Source organism: Aulonocara stuartgranti (genome assembly GCF_965226115.1).
Source record: "Aulonocara stuartgranti genome assembly, chromosome: 7".
In the NCBI taxonomy this organism is placed as follows: domain Eukaryota; kingdom Metazoa; phylum Chordata; class Actinopteri; order Cichliformes; family Cichlidae; genus Aulonocara; species Aulonocara stuartgranti.
Genome location: NC_138945.1, coordinates 39,420,212 through 39,435,167, shown reverse-complemented (window position 1 = coordinate 39,435,167; position 14,956 = coordinate 39,420,212). Strand labels below are relative to the sequence as shown.

The window sequence follows — 14,956 nt, the reverse complement described above, 5'->3', positions numbered from 1 at the left end:
GAGGTGTTCTCTGATTGTTGGGAACCTGTTGAATAATTAAAACATTTCTGTGTTCATCGGGAAACTTTTCTAATGTAAAAAACTTTTTATGTTCCCAATGTGTGAAAATAGTGTTCAGCAGGGGGCGACTCCTGTGACTCTACCCAGAAATGCCAATGTGTGCAGATGTTTTTCTTTGGTGTTCTGCACCAGCACAGCTGTTCTCCTCCCAGATGTTTGATATGGAACAATATTACCATCACACACAGAAAACATCTTCATTGGTCTGAAAACATGTTTATGGGACAGCTTTTTAATTATGAACAGCTCCTGGTGACTGTAACTGTCACTCAAGTTAAATATTTATCACACTATAGTTCAGATTTAAGCGACTACGCTGTAACGTTAACCAACTACAGCATCACAGCTGACAACAGCATTTCAATCTGGGATTTTAAAAATTCAACACTCCTCCATCAGAACATCCCTCAGTCCCAGAACAATAATGGCATTTACACAGAAAAGGACTGAACGAGCTCTTAATGTAGAATGTTTTCACTCTCCCATACAAATATTGGTGGGTAGAACTGCTTCTCAAATGTGTGTAAATATGTCCTTGATAATACAGACACATGCTCTGTTTGTACACGGTGGAGACTCAAAGGGGTTTATTCATCCACTGTTCCTGACACTACTATGAAAAGATTTCCTTCTTTACCTGAAAACACATTTTGTTTAAAGAAACTGTACTTCACGTGTGAAAGTGTCGGGTGTCAGTGGTGCCTGTCATGTATGCGTGATGGTAAATGTGCGCATGAACGGGAATCATTTAAAAAAAACAACATGCTTATCAGAAGGAGCAAAAGCTAGACAAGAAGAGCAGGTGTCACATCCTTGGCCACTTCCACTTCTCGGGTGGAGCAACTGAGGTTCAAAGTCTCTGCAGCCTCAATCAGAGATGCTCAAATCCTAAATTCTGACATAAGCAGCTTCTATTCTCCCTTTATTGCACATTACTTTTCTCAGTTTATATATACTAACTTATTGGAAGTTACATGTCACTTTTTAATGCAGAGGTACAATACACAAAAAGTGCAGATTGTGTAAATATGTAAAAATTTTATGTCCTGTTCTGTATGTATATGTGTTTGGTTTTTTTTGCTGTTACAACCAAATTTCCCCCTGTGGGACAATTAAAGGTTTATGTTTTCGGGTGATCGTGGCTCAAGAGTTGGCAGTTTATCTTGTAATTGGAAGGTTGCCGGTTCGAGCCCCGGCTCCAACAGTCTCAGTCGTTGTGTCCTTGGGCAAGACACTTGACCCGTTGCCTACTGGTGGTGGTCAGAGGGCCCGGTGGCGCCAGTGTCCAGCAGCCTCGCCTCTGTCAGTGCGCCCGAGGGCAGCTGTGGCTACAATGTAGCTTACCATCACTAGTGTGTGAATGTGTGTGTGAATGGGTGGATGACTGGATGTGTAAAACGCTTTGGGGTCCTTAGGGACTAAGTAAAGCGCTATACAAATACAGGCCATTTACCATTTTTATTTTATTCTATTATTACATACTATTTGCAATAGGAGATGATACCATCCCATAATCCACAGAAATGTTCATGAGACAGACTCAGATCACAAAGATGTTCATTAATGGTGTTTTTTATTTCCTGAAAGGCTGATGAACCCACAACTGAACTCTGAATGTCACGCTTATAAAAACTGCTCAAACATCTCAGTAAAAACATTTGAGTGAAGTAAAGTATGCATTTTGTAGTCCAATTTCTGGATATTGTAGTTTTTATAAGGCAGACATCCACTGTGTAGTTCAAACACCAAACCTCTCATTTATTCTCCTTTAGATTGAGATGTTGCCATTGAGATCATGCATTAGGAAAGTGATGAAGAAAAGCACATCAGCACTGAAATCTTTCATTAAGAAGATTCATTGAATGGTTGAAATAAAAACACAGAAGAAGAATCCAAAACAAATTTATTAGAATACAAAAAGTGTATGTATGTGTGTCACAGCAGGGCGCTCTTTGCGTATGAAAGCAGACATAACGATTGGTCAAATGATGCTTGTAGCTCCGCCCAACCTTTCTCCAACCGGGACAAGAGGTGGTTCAAAGCTTCCATGGCGGTGGCGTCCTGTGATAAAGAGCGAAGATGGAGCTAAAAAAAACAAAACAAAAAAAGTTAGCAGGAAATCGTGAAGAGACTTCCACAATAAAAGATGGCACAGTTGACGAGTGTGTTCTGATTGGCTAACCTTTAGGAAGAGCGCCAGGTAAGCGTGGGCTAGGTCAAAGTCCCGCCCACTGGCCAACATGCTGTCAATCATCTGAATGAACACTAGCAGGAGCTCTCTGGCTCCACCCCCCTCTGGAGCCAGAGAGTTGAGCTCAACAGAGAGCGCTGCTGGCCCACAATCCTTCAGGAGACGCAGCGGCTGATCAACTGCAGAGAGAGTATTGATCTCTGATCAGAACTCAGGTTTGTGTTTCAAACTTTGATGAAAACCATCTATTTATACTCTGATAAAATACAAAAGTATGATGTTACGGACAATATCAGATATGGACTAAAGACCACAAAAACGTCTTAATCAATCACTGGATAATTGATTCAGTTGCTGTCATTTCAGACTCTCCTCAGGTATAAAAAAAATTAAGCTGTTTTCTTTCTTTATCGTTAATTTTGTTTTTCTGTCAGCTCAGTAATCAGCTTTTATTTTGAAATTCCGATTAAATACCAGCTTTAGATTTTAGTATTAAAAAATAAAAGCATGAAGGTGAGCCAATCCTGTCCCAACTCACATGATCCCGTGGTCAGAGCTGACTCCAGAGTGCAGATGAACTCTGACCTCTGAGAGAGCACGCCCCAGTTCAGCACCTTAGACTGAGACACAGGAAACACGACTTTATTTATACATGATTAAAGTGCACATCCTCAGTTTGGACTAAAACATACTCGGGTCCCGATGTGAGCGGGTCCCAGGCATATGTTACCTGTGTTTCGTGCTCGGTTTGTGTTTGCGTCGCAAATCGAGGCGTGAGTCCGGGAACTGTCGGCAGGAAGAAGGGAGCAGCAGCTGGAGCAGCAGGGGCCGCCACGGGTTTATTCCTTTTCTACAAACACCAAATCACACAGGTGAGAGGTTGTTACATGATCAGTACTCAATCCTTAGAGACCATCAGCTGATTTGTGATCATGTAAAGAATTAATCTGTTCATGAGCTGACTCATCACACTCCCAGGTGAAGCTGGTATGTGGAAGAATCAACAGTATGTGCTGCAGGGAGGTTTTAAAAAGAAGCAGACTGAACATGAAAAAAACAAAACATAAATATTTGATTTAATAAATACAAAGATGGGACTGGGAATCAATCACAGTCAGGTTTGTTCCTTTTTCACAGGATTATGATGTTGTTTTTATTTTTGGCAACAACCCAAGTGAAAAAGTGATCATTTCACGTCACGTTTTAACTGCTATCACTGGTTCTTATATTTTGTCCTCCCCACTAAAATGATTTTGAAATCAAGGACCACAGCTGCTCACAGTGTTCCTAATAAAATGACAGTTCCTCACCTTGATTTCATCGAGGTGCAGCAGACTCTTCCACCGAGACTCTGGCAGCAGAGACAAAGTTACAAGCTCCGCCCCCAGTTGTTCAGCTGACTGATAGACATCCTCCTCCTCCTCAGAATTCACCTCCTGTTCTGTCTCCTCCACCGTGACGCCCGGTAAAGTCTCCACAACTGGTTGGTAGTCAGCTGGGAGGGGGCGGAGCCCCACAGGCCCACACAGGCTCTTATTGGTCCTAAAGGAGGACAACTGCACTGTGACTGGCTGATAATGGACTTTCATATGACCAATTGTGAATAAGAAAAAAAGCCCCTGATTGGTTGCTGTAGCAAAGGCTGCATTGTGATTAGTTCATACCAGAGGTAGAGGCCCAGACTGTCAACGTGAGTTGTTGCGAGGAAGTCACCTGTCGGGGACAAGGACACACTCACTGGCGCCGTGGCAACCAGGAAACAGTCGACTAGACTGAGGATAGAAGAAAATGATGGATCTGATGATCAGCTAATGTCTCTGATTAGTTGTCCCAGTCACTCATTAAAATTTTCAGTCTTACCTTCCAGAGGGGAGGTCCCAGGCACGGATGGTACAGTCCATTGCCACAGTAACCAGCCATCGGCCATCAGGGCTGAATGTCTGAGGAATAAAAACATTTAGCTTCCTGTTAGCATACTGTGTGACGTAGTGTATGTATGCTAACACCTTCATCCAACCCACCATGTCGTTGATGTTGCCGTGGTGACCTGCAAATTTCCTAACGACTCTTCTGGTTTCTATGTCGACAACCACCAAAGTGAAGTCATCCAGTGCTAATGCTAGCATCCCACTAACAGAGAAACAGAGTGAGCAGTGTTAGGGAATGCTAATTGTTAGCATTCACTGCAGCTAATCATGCAGTTTATTAGCATCATGCTAGCTCCTAGCTACCTTTCCCTGTGTAGCTTCATGCTAGCCGGCGCAGCATTTAGTTTCATCTCTTCTTCCAGCTTCTTCGATTTGAAGCGCCAGAATTTCAGCAGCCAATCAGAGCCTGTGGTAAGGGTCAGCTGGTTCAGGGTATCCGTGGCGATGCCTCGCACCACACCATTGTGAGCTGGAGGAGCAAGACACAGGGGTTAACCTGTTACTACAGGAATTTCTGAGCTTCCTGCTCGAAAATGACACCCAAGTTCACATTTTAATCCAGAAAATCATTAATCAACATATAAACATCTTCTGTGCAAAGATTTATGCTTCTGAAGCCAAAAAGTGCAAAATGACAGCACTATTCAGGCGTTGTGCAATTATTGACGAGGTCTCTGAGAGCTAACAAGCCATTGTTTACAGTGTTACATGAAGTGGGGTTGGTTTGGGGCTCCATTGTTTGTGCTTAGTGGACTTTTTAGCAAATACGCAACTGCTCTTTTAATCATCGCTTGTTTTCGCTGTGTTTGGTAGTTGTAGAAATGATTTATATGAGCATTTAGCTGAGATTCTAAGATTTCTGTGTATACATGTTCATATTTGCATAAAAGGCTCGATAGCATGACAGATTAAACTGCAGTTACCGGGGGCTTTGGGTTAATAAAATGAGACAGTGCTGCAATCACAGGAAAAAGGTGAACACACCTTTCTCATCGTCACCGTAGCAACCCCGATGCAGTCCGGACTGCAGGTTGTAGACGTCCACGCGGCCACAAGATGACCCAATTACAACAAAGTTACCACAGGAAGTGATGTCAACAGCCTGGGAGCAGAAACAGGAAGTCATGTGACCCTCAGAGCCATCCAGGAGAGGAGCTTAGAGAAACACAGGTTTAAAGATGCTATTACCGTAGCAATGGCACCCCTCCGTGAGCCTGGTGGTTGCAGATGGTGCGCTCCCATCGTGCACCTCTGGTAGTTCCATGTGGTTGTTGCTAGGCGATCACGATGACATGCGACGATGCCGTCCCAGTCTGACTGACGAGTGACAGCTGTGAACAGAAAAAGGACAGTGTCAGCTTTAATGGAACGTTTTCTGTATGGACTTCTGCACAGCTTGTCATAGTGCTCACAGGAGGAGAACGCTGTGATGGCAGGAAGTCGCAGTTCCTCATACGTCAGTCCTTTCTTCTTCTTCTTTTCCTTTTTTTTGTTAACAGAGCCTAAAAGAAATAAATATAAACCATACTCAATTAAAAAAAAGAAGATTTTTATTAAAGCAGCAGCATTTAGTGTCCAACATGAAACTGCAGTGGGTGAAGTCAGGAGGATGTTCTTAGCCAATAAAGGAAATAGGTCGAACAGTAAGAGTTCAGTTTTCTGTGTCATAATTTTTGTGTTATTGTTATCGAGAGGCTGCCGACAGACACACTGAGTCTGAGAAAGCGACTCTAAAATGTCATATTTTTTGAACAGAGTCTGATGGGAGGGCTGAGCTTACCATGACCCAGGTTCTTGTTGAAGCGCTCGTGGACGGTGGAGAAAGACTGCAGTGTCCCATCCTGACCTGCAGGGCGGGCAAAAGCAACACAAAACATAAATATAAAGAAGTTAAAAAAATATCAGAAAATATAAACAGCGGGTTCAAAACAGGAGGACACAGAAAAAATAAAAATGGCACAATAAATAAAGAAATATGTATACTATCATCTGATCTTACCTGCACTTAGGATGTTTTTTCCGTCATTGCCATGGTGATGAATGGTGGTGGGCGGGGCGCTGTGTCCCTGACGGATCCTCAACAGTCTGGCTCCGCCTCCTTCCTGATCAAAAATCCACACCTGAGGGGGGAAAAGGTTTTCTACTGTTTTATATTTTGTTGTAATTATTTAATTGAGAATGTTGCTTTTCATTATTTTCTTTATAATATAAGTTATTTTTTATATTTTCCTCAATGTCTGACTTTTGTTGGGAGTTTTTTTTTTTGCTTTGTTTTTATTATTACTGCAGTTCTTGTTTATACTTCTTTTTTTGTTTATTGATCTCTGGTTTTAACCCTCTGGTCAAGATGCAGTGACTCAGAGTCTCAGTTTCAGCTTGTGTCGAATGCACAGACTTCAAACTATATACCAGTTTTTAAATCATGTTGATAGGCCACATAAAACTAGAGTTATCATAAAAAATAAAAGCAATGTTTTTTTCAAACAGTGGTGTTTACAGCGGGAAGAAACGGTAAAAACAGTGTTTTCTATGGACAGCGTTAGCAAACACTCTCCGCTTGGGAGTAAAAAAAGAAAAAAACACCCCTTCCCTGTCTATTGGTGTTAAAGTTTACCATGTCAACCAATCAAAAAAATTCTATGGCAACATGTGACATTTGGTTGTTTAGGAAGAGGGGGAAGTTTTAGGAGCGACACCGGCGAGAGAGAGAGAGAGCGAAAGAAAGAGAGAGAGCGAGTTTTGATACGTGAGAGATTTGTGACATTTAGCGTGTTTGGAGGCTGTAGTTAGTGTGTAGTGTAGTCATTGTTTTGTTTTTTGTGTCAGCTATACTGCTCAATGTCACAGTTGGTGCAAAAAAGCCACCAAAGGCAGAATGTATTGTTAACTCTGTCTCCAGCTAAAAAACAGGAGGGCTGATCCACCTCCTGCTGTCAGACCTGCAGGGTTTATGCCTGTGGTGTTCTCCTCGGTCTTATAGTGGACAGAAACTATCTTTTGGAGTAAACAATTTGTGTCCCTTCTTATTTGATGCAAAACACCTGATTGTTCCTTAAATAGTTTTAAATGGTTATTTAAAAACAAACAAACAAACAAACAAACAAAAAAAAAAACACCTGAGGCCTTGGCTGCATTTTTAGTTAAATAGTACTATATAACTTTGTTGTTTGCAAAACTTGTGCAATGTACAGTTTGTATTTGCATTTCAAGTTAAACATGTTTGTGGCTTTTACAGTAAAAATTATAACTTTTTTCTACTCGGATTTTATGTTTTTTGTCTCAATTTAGATCAACTGTGTTAATACAGTATGTCAAAATGAAAAAATAACTCTACAATCTGATACCAAACAAGGCAAGATGAACAGTTTTTAAAGGTGAAATATGGAGAGAAAATGAAAAGTAGCCAAAATTGGCCAATTATACCCTGGACCCCAGAGGGTTATTCATCGTAGTCTCTGATTTTAGTTAGATTTAGTTATTATTTAGTTATATGTAGTTAATTTTAAAAGTTGTATTTTTGTTGTTTTTAAATGGAATCACTTTATTCAGGGTTCATGCGCCTTTTTCAGGATCAAATTCAAGCACTTTTTAAGCACTTTCAACTAGGGCTGCTCAATCGAATTTTAATCTAAATTACGATCTGGGCTTTCAACGATCATTAAAAGTGACTGAGCCGATTATTAGCCCCTCCCTCGTGCTTTACTCTCGCGCTGCTCCGTGTGGCAAATCGAGTGCACCTCTCTGCGTTTCGAACACGTGTCACAACAATTAAGAGGACCCGAGGGAAGCTCGGAAAGCTAAGCAGAAGTTATTTGGAGAGGAGAGTGACTGCCGCTGGTTGAAAAGAGAGGTAAAAAAACTTCAGTGGTGTGGAAACATTATGGGTTCGCGGAGTCAGACGTGGATCAAGTACACACAGTGTGTAAACTTTGCTACAGTGTCGTAGCTGCACCACAGAGCAACACTGCAAAGTTCACGAAACATAGATGTTTACATTTTTCATTTATGTTTTATATTGCAAACATTTGCACTGTTATCAGTATTTGCACACTATTTTATATTATTTTTTGACAATCTTTAAAGCCATTATTCAATACATTGTTATTGTTAAATAAATATCATCAAATAATCGAGATCTCAATTTCAGTGAAAATAATCGTGATTATCATTTTTGCCATAATCGAGCAGCCCTACTTTCAACGTCCCTTTTCAAGCTTTTTAAGCACATCCCCCCACCCCCCGTAAAAACCCCCCCAAAAAAACAAAAAACAAAAAAACAACTCGCATCACCTCAGTAAGACCATGTGAAAATTAAAACAAATCAGGGTGAACTTAAACACCTTTGTTCACCTTTTGTTAAGAGATAGTAAAAAAGCACCACACAAAAATACTGCAAAAGGAAACGGTCGCCTTATACACATAGTGTATAAACTCAAAATGCACATTTCACTTAAAAATTAAGATGTGAAAATGTGAACGAATCAGCTTGTTTGAGATGTTCTTCTCCTGTTGAAAAACCCCCCAAAAAGAAATAAATAAGTCTTCTCATCAGATATTGATGCTTCTTTCCTGTGTGACAGAAAATAGGAGACAGATGTTTGTTTGTTTTTTTAAGTTAATTCCCAATAAAACTGTTTTATTGCTAACTACATTGCTGTCTGTATTAATGCTGAAGTCCTAAATGATCATGAATCATGATCATGATGAATTTGTGCTAATAACATCATGTACAGTCAGACAGGCATGGAGAACAGCACTGACTGGGAGGCTTTGAACAAACATAGTTCAATTCAACATATCAGACTTTAAGAATGCACAAGTATCTACTTAAAATCTATTTAATTTATCATCCATGATATTATTTTGTACAATTCCAATGTATTTTGTATCTCCCTTAAATAAACAGGCAGCCTTAAAGTATGAAATATTCATATACAAAAACACATAAATGTGTGTACTGTCTCAGTGGCTGATAGTGTCCCACAGGCCTCAGTGTGAGCTTGCAGACATTTATAATGTTTAAGTAGATTAATGTGTCGGTGCTGACGATAAACAAATTTTGAATGAAAGCCGGGGGAACTTTGGTAGCACAGAAACAAGTGGCTATTCTTTGTGACCATATGGATCGGTCCCTCATATTACCATTATTTCACCCAAAGGCACCAAGTTAATACTCAAAAAAGCTGCAGCAATACACACAAATATAAACAGTACTTGGTGACAACTTTGCTTTTAGCCTTTAACCCTCTGGGGTCTATTGGCCGTTTCTGACTACTTTTGATTTGGCCTCTATATTTCACCTTTAAAAACTGTTTATCCTGCCAATCTGTTATTTATTCATTTTGACATAATGTGTCAGCACAATTTATCTAAATTCAGACATAATTTAAAATACGAGTAGAAAGTGATATTTTTGACTGTAAAAACCACAGGCATGTTTAAGGAATCATTTTCATAACTTGTAATGCAAATTGAAATTGTACATTTTTTAAAAATATGCACAAGTTTTGCAAACAATGTCATATGGTACTATTTACCTAAAAACGCAGCCAAGGCTCAGACGTTATTCGTATAACCATTATAACTATTTACAGAACACTCAGGTGCTCTGCATCAAATAAGAAGGCACACAAATTATTTATGCAACTCCAAAAAATAGCGTGTGTCACTATAACACAGATGAGAACAGCACAGGGCAAACCTGCAGGTCTGACAGCAGGTGTGTCACTCAGCGTTTACACTGCAATCTGCCTTTGGTTGCTTTAAGGCAGCAACTGTGACGTTCACTAGTAGAACTGACACACAAAACAAAACAACAACTACACACTAACTACACAAGACAACACACTAACTTGAGACTCCAAACACGGAAAACGTCACAAATCTCTCACGTATCAAAACTCTCTCTCTCTTTTTTGCTCACTCGTGCTCTCTCACTTCCCCCTCTTCCCAAGCAACCAGATGCCACATGTTGCCATATCATTTTTTGATTGGTCGACATGGTACATTTTTCCACCAATAGGGAAGAAGTGTTTTTTCTTTTTTCACTCACGAGCAAAGCGTGTTTGCTAGCACTCTCCATAGAAAACGCCGTTTATACCGTTTCCTCCCAGAGTAAACGCCACTGTTTTATTCAAAACACATCGGTTTTACGTGGCCTATCAACACAGTTTAAACACTGGTATATAGTTTGAAGTCCGCATGTTCGACCCAAGTTGAAATGGAGACTCTGGGTCCGTCGACCCCAGAGGGTTGATCAGAAAGCCTTAAGTTAGCTAGTTATGCATCGGGCTAATGTTTAAAGCTTTCACTTGAGTAAATTAACACTGCTAACTAACGTTAGCTAAGTTCACAGCATATTCCATAATAGCGCTGCCATACTGCATCACACTCAGTTCATTTCAATCATTTCTCCAGTGAGTTTGATAGCAAAATAATAATCATAATTTTAAAAAAATGGGGCGACCGTGGCTCAGGGGGTTGGGAATCGCATCTGTAACCGGAAGGTCGCCGGTTCGATCCCCGTGCTCTCTGTCCTGGTCGTTGTGTCCTTGGGCAAGACACTTTACCCTACTTGCCTACTGGTGTTGGCCAGAGGGGCCGATGGCGCGATATGGCAGCCTCGCTTCTGTCAGTCTGCCCCAGGCTGTGGCTACAACTGTAGCTTGCCTCCACCAGTGTATGAATGTGAGAGTGAATGAATAGTGGTATTGTAAAGCGCTTTGGGTGCCTAGAAAAGCGCTATATAAACCCAATCCATTATTATTATTATTATTATCATTAAAATAGCGTGTGTAACGTACGCATACTGGAAAATTATTTACTAGAACTCACCTATCATGCGACTGTCGTTTTCCATCAAACACTCATTAAAACAGCAACCTGCAGGTATGTTAGCGCACTCATCCTCGACTGACCGAGGGAGGGGCGGGGTCACACGTTGAAACAGATGCAAGGCAGCCCAGGCGGGGAAATTTTGCTTTTACATTTTGCGACTCATTTTATTTCTCTATCTAATAAGAAAACTATTCAATCAGATAGTTGTTTGTGGTGAATGAAATACAGTTACACTTTCAAGCACTTTTAAGCACCACATCTGAAATGCAAGCATTTTCAAGGATTTCAAGCACCCGTACAAACCCTGTTTATTCTTGTAGTTTCATATTCTATTTTGTTTTTACACTTTTAGCTGTTTTAATTTTATTTGCTGTCGTGGTTTTTGTTGTTTGTTAGTGGGATTGTGTTTTTAAAATTTTTCTTTAATATTTAAAAATAAAGTTAAACATTAGAAAGTTATCAAAGGGTTTTCATAAATCTCTCTCGCTTGTTTTGTTTTTTACCTTGATGGCGTTGTCGGCGCCGTTGGTAACCAATATCGGCTCTCCTTGCAGGAACGTTGCCCCGGCGATGGACGTTCTGTGGGCGTGTCTGTGCTGAGTGACGAGCTGGTGACGTTCTAAATCCCAGAATGCAATGTGGCCCTGAGGACTGCCGGACGCCACAATGGGAGGGCCGTCTGACAGACAGAGGTAAAGATACGGTGAATACGTGAAGAGAGACGGAGCCAATGGCAGCGAGCGCCACGGGCATGACATCATCACGTGTACCTGTTCTGAAAGAGAGCGATGTGATTGGTCCCCAGTCCTGTGTGAAGCTCATCAATGTCTCGTCCAGTCGGATGTTGTGAATAATGATGCGACCTGTTGCGGTGCCAACACCAACCACATCCACCGCAGGACTCTGGAAAGTTAAGTGTTCATTTACAAATCTTTCAAAATAAAAGAATCAGGTGTGTATTTACTTCCAACAATAAAAGTCTGTGAAGTTCCTGACCTGCTGCAGAACTGTGACTCCTGCTGACCAGCCAGCAAACGTGAAGAGCAGCTTACTGAGGATCAAACAACTTTATTAACACCTCATCACTTTAACATTAACACTGACGCAGGAATATGGATACACATGTAGCTTACAGTATTAACATCAACAATTTAAATATTTATTTAAAACACATGTACGTGTGTCACTTTTTATAAAAGAATAAAAAACTTTTACGATTTTAAAATAATTTATTTTTGACAGCATGCTGCAGCAGAAGATACTTTTGTAAGAGACTAAGGCCCACAAGCTGAGACAGTCGAGGCTCCTTTGAACATGCTGATGGTAGTTGTGTCATTGTTGTGTCATTGGTGTTTGTATGCACGTTTTACACAGTGACCATCACAGAGACATGGAAGGAAACCTAAAATCAGACAGACTCTCGGGGGATTTCTGAATGTGTGTTTCTGTCAGTGTTCAGAGTCGAGCGCTACACCCTCACCTGGTCTTGATGTTCCAGAGCTGCAGTGCACCCTGGGAGCTCCCCAGGAGCACCTTGTTCAGGTAGGTGCTCGGGTGCATCATGGCCGATACGTCAAAGGTTGATGGGTCAAAGTGCAGCCGCAGGTACACCTCTGAGAGGCAGAGAGAGTGAGGCATGATGGGTAAGAGCACATGTATGCTACAGCAGGTGAGTGCAGGGCAAGCCACACCACTTCAGACTCACCCCCACTCTGGACATCCCACACGATGACATCACCGCCGCTGTCAGCAGAGATCAGCTGATCACCCAGAGGCAGCAGCAGGCGCACTTCCTGTTCATGACCGTTGTAATGCATCACCACCTGTACGGAGAGCAAACTACTGGTTCATTTTTATTTTCTGCTCGTTTTTATTATTTAATTTTATTATTTAATTTTAATTTATCTGACCATAAAGAAAAAAATTATTCAAATAGAAATAAAACAGATTTTTTAATTAGTTATTTAAATAACATTTAATATTTTGTTTTCTAATTTGAATTTCAGAAAAGCAAAAGCACCAAACATTATAAATATTTTATTGTTTTTATGTTTGAAAATTAAATAATTTGTTTAACTAAAAAAAAAAAAAGTAAAAGTCAGAATTTAAAATTAAGAAAAAAAAAGATGATAATGTTTGGTTACAGTTTTGGTACCTCTTTGTTCCTGGCAAAGGCGCTGATGAGCCGTCTGGTGGCGGCGAACACCAACATCCTGTCGGCTGCCAAACAGGTGATTTCATCTGGTAGGCTGTTACCTGGACAACAACATCACAATTTGATTACAGTACATCACAACAGAGCAGCCAATCAGAGAGAAATAAAATAAAATAAAAATCTAAGTACTCACTGACAGCAACGATCCCCAACCTGTTCACCTGCAGGAGACCAATACAGATCATCAATAATCAACAGATATCAGCCACAGCATTCAGGTTATTTTCAGAGTAACAGGCGCTCAGGATGGACTCCACACAGGAAACTGATCAGAAATCCGCAAATAAAACAATACTCCTGATGGTATCAATAAAACCTTCATCGCTGATCCTCTTTGTATGTCTCAGTCATAACAAGATTATCATATCACTGAAGGATAACTCTTTACAAACCACCCTGATTAAACCTGGGTCTTAAAATGTGTTCAGGCTGCAGGTGCACTTTAAAAAACCTACCAGCAATCCACTAATCAGAGCATAGATCAGTAATGAGTATAAACAGAGGGAGCTCAGACGCTCAGATGAGGATCAACATCTTCTGATGAACATGGTTATGAAGCTCATTTAATACCAAGCTGGTTTCTTGAACATGCCAGTGCATTCACGGCACTCTAGTAAGCTCCAGAGTCACCGGATCTTAATCCAATAGAGCACCTTTGGGACGTGCTGAGACATCTGTATCATGGATGCAGATGACACATCTGCAGCAGCTGAGTGATGACATCATGTCAACATGAACCAAAATATTTTAAAGCAGGAGGCCCATCCCGGTACCAGCAAAGTGCGCCTAATAAAGTGGGCGGTTAGTGGACATAACGTCATAACCTAAAGTAAAGCCACCGTAACCCCGTGTGTGTTTATAAGCGGTTATAAAGTCTCGGCCTTTCCCCGTCCTGCAGGCGGTCTTAGTCAGGTTTACACTGAGTGTGAGACTGTGTGTGAGCACGTGCGGCTGTTCTTACGTTGAACGTGTGGAAGCTCCGGCCGACCGCCGTCACCACATAGGACTCCCGGTGCTTCAAGTGGTACCGGAGCGCGTGCGGCACGTGGTTGGAATAAAGTCCCAGGACCCGGAAACCGGAGAACAAAGAGCTGCCGCCGGCCGGCATGTCCGCTCACCGGAGAACAGCACACCTAAGAGAGCACCGAACAGACAGGGAGACACAGGTAAACAGCAGGGACCGCGAGGAGCCGCAGAGAAAACACACACGAAGGAGCCACGAGGAATCAAGTCCGGCAGGAAACACATTCCGCCCGCTCAGCAAGGTTCCGCTTCGGCTCAGTGCCGCCACCTGCTGGACGGAAACAGGACAGAACCGTGAGTCGGAACAGGATGAGAAATAAAACTTTGCAATATTCTGCCTGGTTTTCCTGGTTTTCTGCCGAAGGAGCTCAAACTGTGAAGGAGCTTCAGATTTAAACAATACAGAAAAGAGTTCTCTGCATAATGTGATGATCTTACATTAGAGCTGAGGCGCATTAGAAACTGAATTGGTTTCATTTTTGAGTTATATCTAATCTAGATGTATACTCGTTTCTCCTGAGTGAAGTCAGTTCATATTAAAATGTAGCATTTATTTAAAACATTTAATTTATTCTTTGAAATAATCTGATTGATATTTTTTCTCTCTGTGAGGCTGGTTTTATTCTGGGTCCATTTTGGAGGTGACATCAGTGTTTCAACCATGTTTGCTTTCATCCTTCCACTTTGTGTCACTTATCCAGG

The 14,956-nt window shown here is 41.2% G+C and overlaps 1 protein-coding gene across 1 annotated transcript; it reads right to left on the bottom strand.

The window, feature by feature from the left end:
* Nucleotides 1–1,946: 1,946 nt before the first annotated feature.
* On the bottom strand, nt 1,947–14,533 carry wdr36 (WD repeat domain 36). Its single transcript, XM_082542436.1, has 22 exons — nt 14,193–14,533; nt 13,365–13,392; nt 13,172–13,272; nt 12,722–12,839; nt 12,497–12,629; nt 12,013–12,067; nt 11,787–11,919; nt 11,520–11,695; nt 6,179–6,299; nt 5,960–6,025; nt 5,592–5,681; nt 5,368–5,510; nt 5,164–5,281; nt 4,483–4,648; nt 4,273–4,381; nt 4,112–4,191; nt 3,916–4,023; nt 3,562–3,793; nt 2,982–3,101; nt 2,790–2,871; nt 2,243–2,430; nt 1,947–2,145 (listed from the first exon to the last, which is right to left on the bottom strand). The coding sequence occupies exons 1-22, from the start codon at nt 14,337–14,339 to the stop codon at nt 1,996–1,998; spliced, it is 2,664 nt and encodes an 887-aa protein (XP_082398562.1). The 5' UTR covers nt 14,340–14,533; the 3' UTR covers nt 1,947–1,995.
* Between the last annotated feature and the right edge of the window lie 423 nt (nt 14,534–14,956).